This window comes from Exophiala mesophila, assembly GCF_000836275.1.
Source record: "Exophiala mesophila strain CBS 40295 unplaced genomic scaffold supercont1.2, whole genome shotgun sequence".
Classification (NCBI taxonomy): domain Eukaryota; kingdom Fungi; phylum Ascomycota; class Eurotiomycetes; order Chaetothyriales; family Herpotrichiellaceae; genus Exophiala; species Exophiala mesophila.
In genome coordinates this window covers 461,999-477,347 of record NW_015622505.1, presented here as the reverse complement: position 1 = coordinate 477,347, position 15,349 = coordinate 461,999, and the positions used below count along the sequence as shown (strand labels likewise).

General features: G+C 50.7%; 4 protein-coding genes across 5 annotated transcripts; 3 read left to right on the top strand and 1 right to left on the bottom strand.

Moving 5' to 3' along the window:
• Positions 1-268: 268 nt before the first annotated feature.
• On the top strand, positions 269-1,969 carry PV10_02095 (uncharacterized protein). Its single transcript, XM_016366375.1, has one exon. It carries the CDS (start codon positions 382-384, stop codon positions 1,873-1,875), a length of 1,494 nt encoding a protein of 497 aa, XP_016225893.1. The 5' UTR covers positions 269-381; the 3' UTR covers positions 1,876-1,969.
• PV10_02094 (uncharacterized protein) lies at positions 1,914-3,110 on the bottom strand. The gene has a single exon (XM_016366374.1). It carries the CDS (start codon positions 2,676-2,678, stop codon positions 1,989-1,991), a length of 690 nt encoding a protein of 229 aa, XP_016225892.1. The 5' UTR covers positions 2,679-3,110; the 3' UTR covers positions 1,914-1,988.
• A 373-nt stretch (positions 3,111-3,483) lies between these two features.
• On the top strand, positions 3,484-9,597 carry PV10_02093 (uncharacterized protein). The gene is made up of 5 exons (XM_016366373.1): positions 3,484-3,769; positions 3,825-3,845; positions 3,954-6,564; positions 6,724-8,738; positions 8,792-9,597. The coding sequence occupies exons 1-5, from the start codon at positions 3,734-3,736 to the stop codon at positions 9,146-9,148; spliced, it is 5,040 nt and encodes a 1,679-aa protein (XP_016225891.1). The 5' UTR covers positions 3,484-3,733; the 3' UTR covers positions 9,149-9,597.
• Positions 9,598-10,731: 1,134 nt separating this feature from the next.
• On the top strand, positions 10,732-15,271 carry PV10_02092. Of its 2 annotated transcripts, XM_016366372.1 has the most exons (5): positions 10,732-13,342; positions 13,395-13,399; positions 13,550-13,624; positions 13,675-14,035; positions 14,086-15,271. In XM_016366372.1, the coding sequence occupies exons 1-5, from the start codon at positions 11,182-11,184 to the stop codon at positions 15,048-15,050; spliced, it is 3,567 nt and encodes a 1,188-aa protein (XP_016225890.1). In that variant the 5' UTR covers positions 10,732-11,181; the 3' UTR covers positions 15,051-15,271. The 2 variants fall into 2 exon arrangements, with proteins under 2 accessions (XP_016225890.1, XP_016225889.1); XM_016366371.1 differs by having other exon boundaries at positions 13,395-13,624.
• The last annotated feature ends 78 nt before the right edge of the window (positions 15,272-15,349 follow it).

Below are 15,349 nucleotides of genomic sequence, written 5' to 3'. Positions count from 1 at the left end.
GCCCATCCATCCGACTCGTGCTCTTTTTCATCCACCCAAAGTCAAGCTTGTCAATTCTCATTTGGTGTTGGCCAGAGTTCCACACACACTCTTCGTCGCCAACTTGACTCGCACTCTGACCTGTCTTGCCTGTCCATCCATGCCATCCTCCCTGCCTGCAGAAAATTTATGATTAGGTAAGCCCAGACCCTATCACTTTTTTCCTGGACCCTGGTTCGACATCATCAAAAATTTCCGGCATTTGGAAAGAAGTCTTCCCACGTTATCGGCTTTTGATGGTTTTCCTAAGCGTTGTTGTGTTGGTCTATACAAGATTAACATCCATCTACTTTCTTAGGCTTCCTTCACCCATTCCATAACCGCCATTCTAATTTTTGGACCATGGCCAAGAGGAAACGTGACGATCGTCCTGAGACGGCCCCAACTTCCAAATCACAAAGTGAAAGTACAAAGGTGGCCAAATTAGACAACAGTACAGATGTCAAGACAATTCCACCGGTTATCCAGATCATCACGGGTTCTTACGAAAGAATACTGCACGGTATTACCGCTTCACTGTCCTTACACCCCGACGACGTCAAATCCAAAGCAAACCCCCAAAGTACCACGTTCTCAGACTCCTTCCTCTTCAATGCACATGCCTCTTCTATACGGTGTCTGGCTCTATCGCCACTCCCACCTCCAGGGTCATCCGACAACCAAGGTGTTTTCCTAGCCACAGGAGGCTCTGATGAGAAAATCAATGTCTTTAGCCTCTCCACCTCACCGGTAGCCCACGACCGGGGTTTCCCTGTATTGCCATCACTGTCCACCAACGCCATCTCGGAGAATCCCAGAAACAGAGAATTGGGCACTCTTCTGCATCACTCGTCCAATATTACCGCTCTCCATTTCCCGACCAGGTCGAAGCTACTTTCCGCATCGGAAGATAATACGATTGCTGTTACCCGCCTGAAAGATCTCACCGTTGTCTCAACCGTCAAAGCCCCACGTCCCAAGGTCCTCGGCCAGCCCAGTGGTGATACGGCGCCGCCGGGCGCCACCCCAGCCGGTGTGAATGACTTTGCTGTACATCCCAGTATGAAATTAATGGTCAGCGTTGGTCGAGGCGAGCGGTGTATGAGGCTGTGGAACCTTGTCACGGGCAAGAAAGCTGGTGTGTTGAATTTCGGTCGTGAGATGCTTCAGAGTGTCCGGGAGGGCAAGTATAGCAGTGGTGAGGGGCGAAGGATCGAATGGAATCCTGCGGGCACTGAGTTTGCCGTGGCATTTGAACGCGGCGTGGTCATTTTCGGGGACGATTCGAAACCCAAGGCCAAGATTCTCCCCTCTCCCTTGACAAAGGTCCACAAGATCGCCTATGTCGCCTTGCGCAACTCCAGCAATGAAGAGTTGGCCGTGTTGGCGGTATCCACGGAAGATGGGAGGGTGTTGTTTTATACCAGCGATGAGGTCATCTCGTCAAAGAACGACAAGAACCCCGTGGAAGACACTATTTCAGATGCGACTTTACTTGGTCACCTCGGCGGGAAAGATGGTGGCGTCACAACTCGCATCAAAGATTTCGAGATTCTCGACTTCGGATCGACTTCGCCCGGACCTGCAAATCTGGTGGTTGTGACCGCCAGTAGCGACGGTGCTATCCGCCTCTTCTCCGTCCCGGGGATAGATTTGGTGAACAAGAAGAAGGAGGGAGGCAGTTTCCAGATGGGACAATTGATTGGCTTGTATGAAACCGGCAATCGAATTACTTGTTTGAAGGCATTTGTAATGCTTCCACCGTCAGACGAGGAGGAGGATACAGCGGAAGATTTCGAAGGTCTGAGTCCGACAAATCAGGAAGATGAGAGCGGAGATGACGAGGACAGTGACTGAAAACCTAATAGCAAAAATGGCTGAGCATTGTTGTGGAGCCTGTCTTGAGAATATAGTCTTGTCAGCGCCTTTGAGCTTTATTTGAGTATTCTGATACTAAGATGGATACAAGACTATTTGTTTGTGGGAGCAATCCCCTTTGACGCAAGACCGCCAACGACTCCTTCGTAGACCTCTCCTACCGAGCCAACCGCGGAGACGGTGATCACTCTGCCTTCCTTCTCGAATAAGTCCACGACAGGCATACTTGTCTCGACAAATGTCCTGAAACGTTTGATTATGCTCTCCTCGTTGTCGTCGGATCTTCCGCTGGTTTTGCCTCTGTTTAGCAGCCGTTCCCTCATTACATCTTCGGGGCAGTCGAGAAAAAGGGTACATTTCGAGACACAGACGGATTGTTCGAAGAAAAGAGCCTGATCCAACTTTCGTGGAAATCCATCGACAAGGAACTTGCCTGTTCCGTCGCTTCCTAGCTTGTCCTCAATTGCATTTGACAGCAGATTCACGGTGATCTCCATTGGAACGATGAGACCATCTTTGATGTAGTCTTTAATCAGCTGCCCGTACTGACTGTTTTCGTTGTCTTGCTCTGCTCTTAGTAGATCCCCCGCCGATAGATGGACAAAACCATAGTCCCGCACCAAATATTCTGACTGGGTGCCCTTGCCAGATCCCGGACCTCCCAAAATGTAGACAACTGTGACTTTCTGAGGATCGTACCGGGGAGAGGTATTGGCAGAGGGGAGAGGCAGGTCTGGCTGAACCAGAGGCGAGGTTCCTGATGTAGGTTCGGGTGCAGCCATTCTCAGCGCTTAGCTCTACCGCTCAGTGTGGGCTTTTCTGCGATTTTCTGGAGACACCGCGGCGGACTCGCCAACTCGACGCTTCACAATGAGAACGTAAGAGCCACTGCTGAGGAAAAAGATGAACAGGAAAGGCCAGAAGCTAAGACGAGTCCCTTGGCCGGTTGGTTGTGCAACACGGGGAGTTTTGGTATTGGCAGGCTCTGCTGGTGTGGGAGACGAAATCGTGGGCGGGGAACGGGATGAAGATAACCTTGATTGTGAAAGTCGAAGTGACGGTGAAGAAATATATGGATGACGTGGTCTTGCTGCTGCAATGTGTTTTAGTAGACGCAGAGTCATCACTTACAAGTCAAGAGGGAAAGGATGTTGAAAAGAGAAATGGGCACCCGTAGGTCAAGTATTGGTATCCAGCAAAATAGTAGGTTGCACCTTCCTCTCGAGCCAGTATCAAGAATTGGGAAAGCGCCATGACGAAAGCATCTATCTGTGCACTGATTGCAGCTACGACTCGTAGGGAGGTCCAATCATTTGGACCCTTCCACAGCTCTGAAGTGCCACCTAGGCCTTTAGCACAGAAAACGCGCTAGAACCAGAATTGACGGCCGCTATTAGGAGAAGATATAATTTTTGTCTGACGGAAATGACTGAGACAACTTTGCTGTACCTCCACCAATCTATTTAGGAGTCAGACGCAAACGCGCTCTCCTGATTTAGCCTAGCGTGCCTGGGTCCTACCTGCTCAGCGCATGTGTTTAGTCGTCCACCCTCTTGGCGCGGCCTTCCGCAGCAATCCAAACTTCCCCAAGTCATCCAGCAACGTTGGCAGTTCCAATTCTCAGAGGTGTTTGTCCTAACCCTACGATTAGGAGGTCACCATCATCATTTGTCCCTCTTCTTTCCCTTGGATTCTTGATATCGTTCTTGAAGCGATACTAATTGCCTAATTCCTCATTTCATCCTCCACGCTCCTTTTGATCTCAAGCTTACTCCCTGAACTGTTTCCCTCTTCCTTTATTCAACGTGGATGAGGCCGCAGGGGGCCGGTCGCAACCATGGCGCTTCCCATTAAGTTCACTGAGCTGGTTCAGGTTGGTCTCATCAATCTATACTATCTATGGCTATCATCACTGACATTAAATACAGTTGACGAACCTTGGTATCGCGGTAAGCTGATAGCCTCCATCCCCTACAAGTACAGGTGGCATCTGCCTGCCTGCGGACCTCTGCACTACGAACCACGCACCACGTCACATACTGACTTTTCACCTCCAGCCTCAATCCATCTCCTTCAACAGTTGTACACTAGAATCAGATCATTTCGTTTGCGTTCGACAGAAACTTGACGATCAAGACAAGCCCCAGGTCATCATCATCAACCTCAAGAATAACAATGAAGTCACCAAGCGGGCAATCACCGCAGACAGTGCCATCATGCACTTCTCGCGTGAGATCCTTGCTCTCAAGGCTCAGGGCAGAACCGTTCAGATCTTTGATCTCGGCAACAAATCCAAGCTCAAGTCTACCGTCATGAATGAAGATATCGTCTTCTGGAAGTGGTACAACGACCGCAGTCTTGGTCTCGTTACCGACAGTTCTGTCTATCACTGGGACATCTTTGACCCAACTCAGTCGGCCCCAGTTAAGTTGTTTGAGCGAAACGCAAATCTCAATGGCTGCCAAATCATCAACTACCGTGTCAATGACGATGATCAATGGTCCGTCATTGTTGGTATTTCTCAGAAAGAGGGCCGAGTCGCGGGCACAATGCAATTGTATTCGCGTAACCGTGGCATCTCTCAGCATATCGAAGGTCATGCCGCCGCTTTTGGCACCTATCATGCTGAGGGTAATGCTACCCCGTACAAACTATTTACCTTCGCGGTGAGAAACGCCAGTGGTCAAGGCAAACTCCATGTTGTTGAAATCGACCATGACGACAACAACCCACGATTCAATAAAAAGGCCGTTGACGTTTACTTCCCCGAAGAGGCAGTCAACGACTTCCCCGTCGCCATGCAGATCTCCAAAAAGTATGGTATCATCTACATGATCACCAAGTACGGCTTCATCCATCTTTATGATCTTGAGACCGCCAGCGTCATCTTCATGAATCGTATCTCGAGCGAGACAATCTTCATCACCGCTCCTGACTCCGAGTCTGCTGGCATCGTCGGTATCAACCGAAAAGGGCAGGTTTTGTCGGTCAGCGTTGATGAAAACAACATCATCCCATACCTTCTCCAGAACCCGGCCAATTCGAGCTTAGCCGTCAAACTCGCATCCAAGGGAGGACTTCCCGGCGCTGACAATCTGTATCAGCAACAATTTGAGACCTTGTTCTCTCAAGGTCAATATGCCGAAGCAGCCCAGATCGCTGCCGACTCACCTCGCGGTTTTCTCAGGACCCCGGAGACTATCAACCGCTTCAAGGCCGTCCCGCAGCAAGCTGGTCAACTTTCTGTCATCCTGCAGTATTTTGGCAAGCTCTTGGACAAGGGGCGGCTTAACAGATACGAGAGTGTGGAGCTCATCAAACCAGTCCTCGCCCAAAACCGCAAGAACCTTCTTGACAAGTGGATGAGCGAAGGCAAGCTAGAATCATCTGAAGAGCTAGGTGATATTGTCCGACTTCACGATTTGGAGTTGGCATTGAAGATCTACCGCGAGTCAAATGCTGCTCCAAAGGTGGTTGCCGCTCTGGCAGAGACTGGCCGCTTCGACGAAATTCTGCCCTATGCACAACAAGCTGGCTACCAACCGGACTTCAATGGACTCTTGCAGCATATTGTCAGGGCAAACCCTGAGAAGGGCGCCGAGTTTGCTACCCAACTTGCGAACCACGAGGGTGGCCCCTTGGTTGATATCGACCGAGTAGTCGACATCTTCATGTCCCAAAACATGGTTCAGCAAGCAACTGCGTTCCTGCTCGACGCTCTGAAAGAGAACCGCCCTGATCAAGGCCACCTTCAGACCCGTCTGCTAGAGATGAATTTACTCAATGCGCCACAGGTTGCAGATGCCATCTTGGGAAATGAGATGTTCTCTCATTATGACAAGTCTAGGGTTGCACGTCTTTGTGAGCAAGCTGGGCTTCTACAGCGAGCGCTCGAAAACACCGACGATCCAGCCTCCATCAAACGCATCATTGTGCAAACAGAAAAGTTGAGCCCAGAATGGCTCCAGCAGTACTTCGGCCGTCTCTCGGTCGAGCAATCCCTCGATGCAATGGACGAGATGCTCAAGGTGAACATTCGTCAAAACCTGGCGGCAGTTGTCCAACTCGCCACAAAGTTTTCCGATCTGCTGGGATCTGGTCGCCTCATTCAGCTTTTTGAGAAACACCGTACTGCAGAAGGCTTGTACTATTACCTCGGCAGTATCGTCAACTTGAGTGAGGATGCCGATGTTGTCTTCAAATACTTGGAGGCCGCCGTCACCTTCCAACAATTTCAAGAGGTTGAGCGGATTTGCAGGGAGAATAATCACTACAACCCTGAAAAGGTCAAGAACTTCTTGATTGAAGCCCGCCTGTCGGAGCAACTTCCATTAATCATTGTCTGCGATCGGTTCAACTTCGTCAAGGATCTCATCAATTATCTCTATCGAAACCAACAATACAAGTCAATCGAGGTCTACGTGCAACGAGTGAACCCCTCACGCACTCCAGCCGTCGTCGGTGCCTTGTTGTCTCTCGACTGTGAAGAGTCGGTCATCAAGGGTCTCCTGCAGTCTGTTGATCCAGCAGCCGTGCCCATTGACGACCTGGTCGCTGAGGTCGAGACGCAGAACCGTTTAAAGATCTTGTTGCCTTTCCTGGAGGCTACACTGTCAGCTGGCAACCAACAGCCGGCTGTTTACAACGCACTCGCCAAGATTTACATCGGTAAGTTGCGTTGCTCTTTCCAAGCACTGTTCCCCTCTCCTACCAATGTTTGCGCCTGAGCCTTCGAAGAACATGGGTACAGATACTGAACCCACGCGCGAGCTGCTAACTTCTTTTTTTCTTGTCATTCTGGGAATATGTGCTAACCTCCCCCACCAGACAGTAACAACAACGCCGAGCAATTTCTCAAGGAGAATGATCTTTACGATACGCTCACAGTGGGCAAATACTGTGAGAAGAGAGATCCGAATCTGGCATACATCGCCTACCGCAAGGGCCAAAACGATCTCGAGCTCATCAACATTACGAATGAAAACTCGATGTTCCGCGCCCAGGCTCGGTATTTACTAGAACGAGCTGATCCCGAGATCTGGGCCTTTGTACTTGCTCCAAACAACGTTCACAAACGCTCCCTTGTCGATCAAGTCGTTTCAACAGCAGTACCTGAGTCCAGCGAGCCTGACAAGGTCTCCATTGCCGTCAAAGCATTCCTCGATGCGGATCTCCCAGGCGAGTTGATCGAGCTTCTGGAGAAGATCATTCTGGAACCCTCGCCATTCAGCGACAATGCCAGTCTCCAAAATCTATTGATGCTGACCGCAGCCAAGGCAGACAAATCTCGCGTGATGGACTACATCCAGCGATTGTCCGAGTTCAATACCGAGGAAATTGCCAATATGTGTATTCAGCAGGGCATGTATGAGGAAGCTCTTGAGATCTACAAGAAGGTCAATGACCATTCCTCCGCTGCAAATGTTCTGGTTGACCACATCGTCAGCATCGACCGTGCTCAGGAATATGCCGAGGGCGTTGACTTGCCTGAAGTCTGGAGCAAGGTTGCAAAGGCGCAACTTGATGGTCTTAGGGTCACGGACGCTATAGAGTCGTATATTAAGGCTCAAGACCCCAGCAACTACAATGAGGTGATCGAAACTGCTACTCATGCGGGCAAAGATGAAGACTTGATCAAATTCTTGAAGATGGCCCGCAAGACACAACGTGAACCCGCTGTGGATACTGCACTCGCATTCAGCTACGCCCGGCTCGATCAGCTACCCGAGCTTGAGGACTTCTTGCGATCAACCAATGTTGCCGATGTTGAAGCCTCGGGAGATAAAGCGTACGAAGAGGGCTACCACCAGGCAGCGAAAATCTTCTTCACAAGCATCTCCAATTGGGCCAAATTGGCTACCACCTTGGTGCATCTGGAGGAGTATCAGAACGCAGTGGATTGCGCACGTCGTGCTAACAGCGTAAAGGTCTGGAAACAGGTCAACGAGGCCTGCGTTGCGAAGAAGGAGTTCCGACTCGCACAGATCTGTGGTCTGAATCTGATTGTTCACGCTGAGGAACTGCAAGATTTGGTCAAGCAGTATGAGAAAAACGGATACTTTGAGGAACTGATTTCTTTGCTCGAAGCAGGTCTCGGTCTTGAACGCGCTCATATGGGTATGTTCACCGAGCTTGGAATCGCACTGGCCAAATACCACCCAGACCGAGTCATGGAGCATCTCAAGCTCTTCTGGTCGAGAATCAACATTCCGAAAATGATACGCGCGACAGAAGAGGCCCATCTATGGCCCGAACTGATCTTTTTGTACTGCCACTATGACGAATGGGACAATGCAGCATTGGCCATGATGGAGCGTGCTGCTGATGCATGGGAGCACCATTCATTCAAGGACATTATTGTTAAAGTTGCCAACCTGGAAATCTACTACCGGGCACTCAACCACTACCTGCAAGAGCAGCCACTCCTCCTTACGGACTTGTTGCAGGCTCTCACGGCTCGTGTGGATGTCAACCGAGTGGTGCGCATGTTTGAGAAGTCGGACAATATTCCCATCATCAAGCCATTCCTATTGAATGTGCAAGGACAGAACAAGCGAGTGGTGAACAATGCTATTCATGACCTGCTCATCGAGGAGGAAGATTACAAGACTCTCAAGGACTCTGTTGAAAACTACGACAACTACGATGCGGTCGAATTGGCGCAACGACTGGAGAAGCATGAACTCGTCTTCTTCCGTCAGATTGCGGCACAAATCTATCGCAAGAACAAGCGATGGGAGAAGTCGATTACGCTGTCGAAGCAAGACAAGCTTTTCCGCGATGCCATCGAGACTGCTGCGATTTCAGGCAAGTCGGAAGTGGTTGAGGAACTGTTGAGATACGTAAGTCGTGTTTTATGTTTGGCTGTTGGGTTGATACTGATGAGATTGAGCAGTTTGTTGATATCGGAAGCCGCGAATGCTACGTTGGCATTTTGTACGCGTGTTATGATCTCATCCCTCTCCATACCGTCATGGAGGTTTCGTGGCGACACAACTTGAATGACTTTACGATGCCCTTCATGATCAGCTATCTCAGTCAACAGTCGGCAACGATTGAGGAACTGCGAAAAGACAATGAGCAACGCAAAGCCAAAGAGTCGAGCCAACAGACGACTGATGACAATACGCCAATCATTGGCAGCCGACTGATGCTGACCCAGGGGCCTGCAAGCTCGGGACCACCGCCCACGGGGTATGGACATACAAACGGAATCACGCCTCAACCCACCGGATTCCCCCGCGCATTCTGAATAGCGGTGGAAGTTAGGAGTCAGGACAGAGTAATGTGAGATTCGGGCGATGTCGGGCCGTGGAAGGGTCGGAGCGAACTCGGCATGCTTCAAATTGGCAATGTTGGAGGCGGCCGGCAAGATTACTTGTAGAACAATGTGAGAATGCGGGACAAGACGTGGCGATCAAAATTTAGCAATGAAGCGGCAGAGATGATGAGGACGGAAGACGGGGTTTCTTGCAAGCTGTAGCTGTATTTCGTATTGGTGCTAGTACATGAGGCTGAAGCAGATTCTGGGGAAGTTGCCCCGGCTTAGACAAATTTCACACTTGACCAGACTTCTACTAGCTCCAAATAATGATCTGCTCCCGATCTGCTCTCGATCTGCTCGGTTGAGATGGAAGACAGGTCAGGATGAGAAGTGAAAGATAAGCGAAAGCAAGGCCTATCAGGGCGGAGATGCAGGTGGCCAATGTATGGCTGGGAAGCGGTGTCTTGAGACAGAAGAATGTTTCTTAAGAGTTGTGGCTTTCTCGTGCATGTCGCCCGCCCACAATGTGCAGTAATTCTTCAAAACGGAGTTCAAAAGACATAATTCTACCGTGGACTGGATGTTTGCCGTATCCATGGGTTTGCTTGTGAGAAGGAAAAAATGTACAGAACGAACGGCGGAAGCATTGCGGTGTATCTCGGAGTTTTACGGTGAAACTTAGTCTAGAGCCGAAGCTTTCCAGTTTGGACGAGAATGGCCCGAAATAGGGAATGGAAGATTGCCATATTTGCTGTAGAACAGATGATATTTTGTTATGCATTGCCGCTTCGGAGATACAAAAAAGGCTGCTGGCGTGACTACGTTTGGCCAAAGGCTATGGAAAGTCTGGCGTGACTGGGCATCCCCGGTATTTCCTTTTAGAATGCTGCATGACTCCGACATCCACGACGGCGAGAAGCGCTTATTGCAGGCAAAAAACTTCTACGTCACAACTACTGGACCGGTCATCCGGGACCCAGTGGCCATGTCTGGTCAAAAGGAGAGTGCTAAAAAACCTCGCTGGGTCAGGAGGACAATCGAGTCTTTGAGAATCTCCTGTCCACCGACAACGGTAGAATGAATTAGTTGGGTTGTTGGATTTAGCTGGAATGCATACCGTGGGTGAATAAAGGAATAAAGAATAAGGTACCAACCAGGGAGCTCAAAGTATGTGGGAAGCACCTCACGAACGAGACGCATCTGCATCTGTGGAGACGGGAGACGGGAGTGTCAGTTTCGATGAGGACCTCTTTGCGGGCCTCGGGAATCCCCAGGAATAGCCCGCAAATCGGTGGTGGCTACCGTTCATAATGATTCTGACCCTGGCGTGCCTGGGGCCTCTGCGTCGAAGCTATGGGCATACCTATAGGCATTAGTGTGTATTTTTCTTACTGTGGCCGAGGCTGTCCTCGGTGTCCCTGGGCCCGAGCATGCAAATAATCCAGCTACTATTGGGGACCCGGGGTTGCCAGGGCTGTTTTAGTGTCCGGTAGGCATCAATGTCCCGCCAATCTCGTCCCAGTTCTCCCCTCTTTTCGGCCTTGGAATCCCCCTCGCTACATCATTGACCACACTTTGCCAGCTTCGTTATTGCTCTCCCACCAAACACCACCACTACTGCATATCCTCACCAACCCATGACACCTCTCCCACCATCCACAGCCCGACCCACCCTCTCGTGCCTCTGCCTCTGTCTGGAACCTTAGTTGCTTATCGGCCAGGTCCCAGATCCCTCATAGAAGCTCTCATATCTTTTGGGCTTTGGGTTCGACCCGGAGTAGCTCTTTTTGTGTTTTCGTCCTGTGATCCGGTGTCAACGCCGAAGCTCAACACATCCTCTTGCTTTTTGTTGTATTGTCCCGAGGCTTGCTGTTATATATCCTCTCTCTCTTACCAGGCTCCTTCAACACCAACCTGTTCCTTGTCTTTCTCCCATCACCTCCCCCAATCCCCCGCTCCTGGAGCTACCTGCCTGACGCTGCCCTTGCTCGCAGCCGGGCCCCCCAACCATTTCATTCACCATGGCCTCAGCCACAGCTGGTACAGCGACTCCTGATCATGAGGACGGTCAGGGTCATCATGAACATTCAGTCCATCAGCGCCTGAGAGCGAATTCGAGCATCATGCAGCTCAAGAAGATTCTCGTTGCCAACCGAGGTGAAATTCCCATTCGAATCTTCAGAACTGCCCACGAGCTTTCCCTTCAAACAGTTGCCGTCTTCAGCTACGAAGACAGACTGGGTATGCACAGACAAAAGGCGGACGAAGCTTACATGATCGGTCAAAGAGGCCAATATACCCCCGTCGGTGCCTATCTGGCTGGCGATGAGATCATCAAGATTGCCTTGGCCCACGGTGTTCAGATGATTCATCCTGGTTATGGTTTCCTGTCTGAGAACTCTGAGTTTGCCCGTAAGGTCGAGGAAGCCGGTATCATCTTCATCGGACCTTCCTGGAAAGTCATCGAGTCTCTGGGAGATAAAGTCTCGGCGAGACGTATTGCCATCAAAGCCAACGTCCCCGTCGTTCCCGGAACCGAAGGTCCTGTTGAAAAGTTCGAAGAAGTCAAGGCTTTCACCGACGAGTATGGCTTCCCCATCATCATCAAGGCAGCATTCGGTGGTGGTGGACGTGGTATGCGAGTCGTCCGAGATCAAGAGTCTCTCAAGGACAACTTCGAGCGAGCTACCTCTGAGGCCAAGTCTGCCTTTGGCAACGGTACCGTCTTCGTCGAGCGCTTCCTTGATAAGCCCAAGCACATAGAAGTCCAGCTGCTTGGTGACAACCAGGGCAACGTGGTCCATCTTTACGAGCGTGACTGCAGTGTCCAACGTCGCCATCAGAAGGTCGTCGAATTAGCCCCTGCAAAGGACTTGCCTGCCGAAACCAGAGATGCCATCCTGAACGATGCAGTCAAATTGGCCAAGTCGGTCAACTATCGCAATGCAGGTACCGCCGAGTTTTTGGTCGATCAACAGAACCGATATTACTTTATCGAGATCAACCCCAGAATTCAGGTCGAGCATACAATCACCGAAGAGATCACCGGTATCGATATTGTGGCAGCTCAAATCCAAATTGCTGCCGGTGCAACCCTCGAACAGCTGGGTTTGACTCAAGACCGTATCTCTACTCGCGGTTTTGCGATCCAGTGCCGAATCACCACCGAGGACCCTGCCAATGGCTTCTCCCCAGATACTGGCAAGATTGAGGTCTATCGCTCAGCTGGTGGTAACGGAGTTCGTCTCGACGGTGGAAACGGTTTTGCCGGAGCCATCATCACCCCTCACTACGATTCCATGTTGGTCAAGTGCAGTTGCCATGGATCCACATACGAGATCGTCCGTCGCAAGATGCTGCGAGCTCTAGTGGAATTCAGAATCCGCGGTGTCAAGACAAATATTCCGTTCTTAGCCTCCCTGCTCACCCACCCAACCTTTATCGAAGGTACTTGCTGGACCACCTTCATTGACGACACCCCAGAGCTCTTCAAACTGGTTGGCAGTCAAAACCGTGCCCAAAAGCTACTACAATACCTGGGTGACCTCGCCGTCAACGGCAGTAGCATCAAGGGTCAGATTGGAGAGTCCAAATTCAAGGGCGACATCATCTACCCGACTCTCCTTGATCCTCAAGGTAACAAGTTGGACGTCTCCGCACCTTCCACCAAAGGCTGGAAGGCAATTCTCGACAAGGAGGGCCCTGCAGGATTTGCCAAAGCCATTCGTGCAAACAAAGGCTGCCTTATCATGGACACAACTTGGCGTGATGCTCACCAGTCGCTTCTGGCCACCCGTGTCCGAACTGTCGACCTCTGCAATATTGCTAAGGAAACCAGCCATGCTCTGGAGAATGCTTATGCTCTCGAATGCTGGGGAGGTGCCACCTTCGATGTCGCCATGCGGTTCTTGTATGAGGATCCTTGGGACAGACTGAGGAAGATGAGGAAGCTAGTGCCCAACATTCCCTTCCAGATGTTGTTGCGTGGTGCCAACGGTGTCGCCTACAAGTCGTTGCCCGACAATGCCATCTACCATTTCTGCAAGCAAGCCAAGAAGAATGGCATGGATATCTTCCGTGTCTTCGACGCACTCAACGACATCGATCAGCTCGAGGTGGGAATGAAAGCTGTTCAGGAGGCCGGTGGTGTCGTCGAAGGAACAATCTGCTACAGCGGTGACAGTAAGGACTATTCATTCAATTCCCCGAAGTTCCTATGCTAACTATCTACTAGTGCTGGTATGTCTATTCTTGTTCTGGCTTGCTCGTCCTGGACCTTGCCATATTCATGCCCTCAACCCCGACACCTTCCCGCTCTCATTTCCGTCTTTCCCATCACCCCGCAACTGCTGTCATTTCTTGGAACCCGCACTGACTGATGGTCAACAGGACCCCAACACAAAATACACCCTCCAGTACTATCTCGACCTCGTGGACAAGATCGTCAAAATTGGAACCCACACAGTAAGCTTAACTCAACTGCTGCGGTATCTCATTCTAATTTTATGGTCTAGGTTGCTATTAAGGATATGGCAGGTGTTCTGAAACCGAAAGCCGCTCGAATCCTGGTCGGTGCCATCCGAAAGGCCCACCCAGACCTTCCCATCCATGTACACACTCACGATTCGGCCGGAACTGGTGTGGCATCAATGGTTGCTTGCGCCGAAGCAGGAGCAGATGCAGTTGACGCTGCGACTGACAGCATGTCTGGCATGACTTCTCAGCCCAGCATTGGCGCCATTCTGGCTTCTTTGGAGGGAGGAGAGTTTGATCTCGGCTTGGACGGCCACAACGTTCGTGCTCTTGACCAATACTGGTCTCAACTTCGGCTGGTGTATTCACCCTTCGAAGCAGGATTGACTGGACCTGATCCAGGTAGGCACTCAGATTTCTCGAAGTATATGGTTACTAATTACTCGCGACAGAGGTATACGAACACGGCATTCCTGGAGGTCAACTTACGAACTTGATCTTCCAAGCTACCCAGCTCGGCCTCGGTTCGCAATGGATCGAGACCAAGAAGGCTTACAAGCAAGCCAACGATTTGCTTGGAGACATTGTCAAAGTCACGCCAACTTCCAAAGTCGTCGGCGATCTGGCCCAGTTCATGGTATCAAACAAGCTGGACCACGACTCGGTGATTGCCAAAGCCGCAGAGCTCGACTTCCCCGAGTCTGTGCTCGAATTTCTTGAGGGCTACATGGGTCAGCCTTATGGTGGATTCCCCGAGCCACTCCGCAGCCGAGCGCTCCGAGGACGCAGAAAGATGGACAAGAGACCCGGTCTCTACTTGGATCCTATTGACTTTGCTGCAGTACGGAAGCAGCTCAAAGAAAAATTCGACACCACTTCCGAGTCCGATGTTGCCAGCTACGTCATGTATCCCAAGGTCTTTGAGGATTACCGCAAATTTGTGGACAAGTATGGCGACCTGTCTGTGCTACCCACCAAATTCTTCCTCAACAAACCTGAAATCGGAGAAGAGTTCCATGTCGAGCTCGAGAAGGGCAAGATCCTGATCCTCAAGCTCCTTGCTGTTGGTCCCTTGTCGGAAGCTACTGGACAGCGGGAAGTCTTTTACGAAGTCAATGGTGAAGTTCGACAGGTGACAATTGACGACAACAAGGCCGCAGTTGAGAATACCAGTCGACCAAAGGCGGACCCCGGTGACAGCAGTCAGGTCGGAGCCCCGATTGCCGGTGTAGTTGTCGAAGTGCGATCAAAGGAAGGACACGAGGTCAAGAAGGGAGATCCCGTGGCTGTGCTCAGCGCCATGAAGATGGAAATGGTCATCAGCGCACCTCATTCTGGCAAGGTCGGTGAGATCTTTGTCAAGGAAGGAGACTCTGTCGCTGCATCAGATCTGATTGCCAAAATTGCAAAAGCTTGAAATGCTCGTGCTCACAAGAGCAAGGGACGGCGTCAAAACAGGGCCACGTAATGATGGAAAACATGGCATTGTATCATGCCGAGGGCGATAGCTACGGGCGACTTGGTTACCTATGTGTCAAATGACTCTAAAGCCTTGCGAGGGCTGTATGTTTTTGTCAAATTGGGATAGGATTCTAGGCACAAAGAATGAAAATACCATATAACCGGAGAGAATAAATATTCCAGATAGTAGATTTGACCTAGTGACCTGCCATGCTCCCAGTCCTAGAAAAATGCCCATTATTGGGTACAATGCCC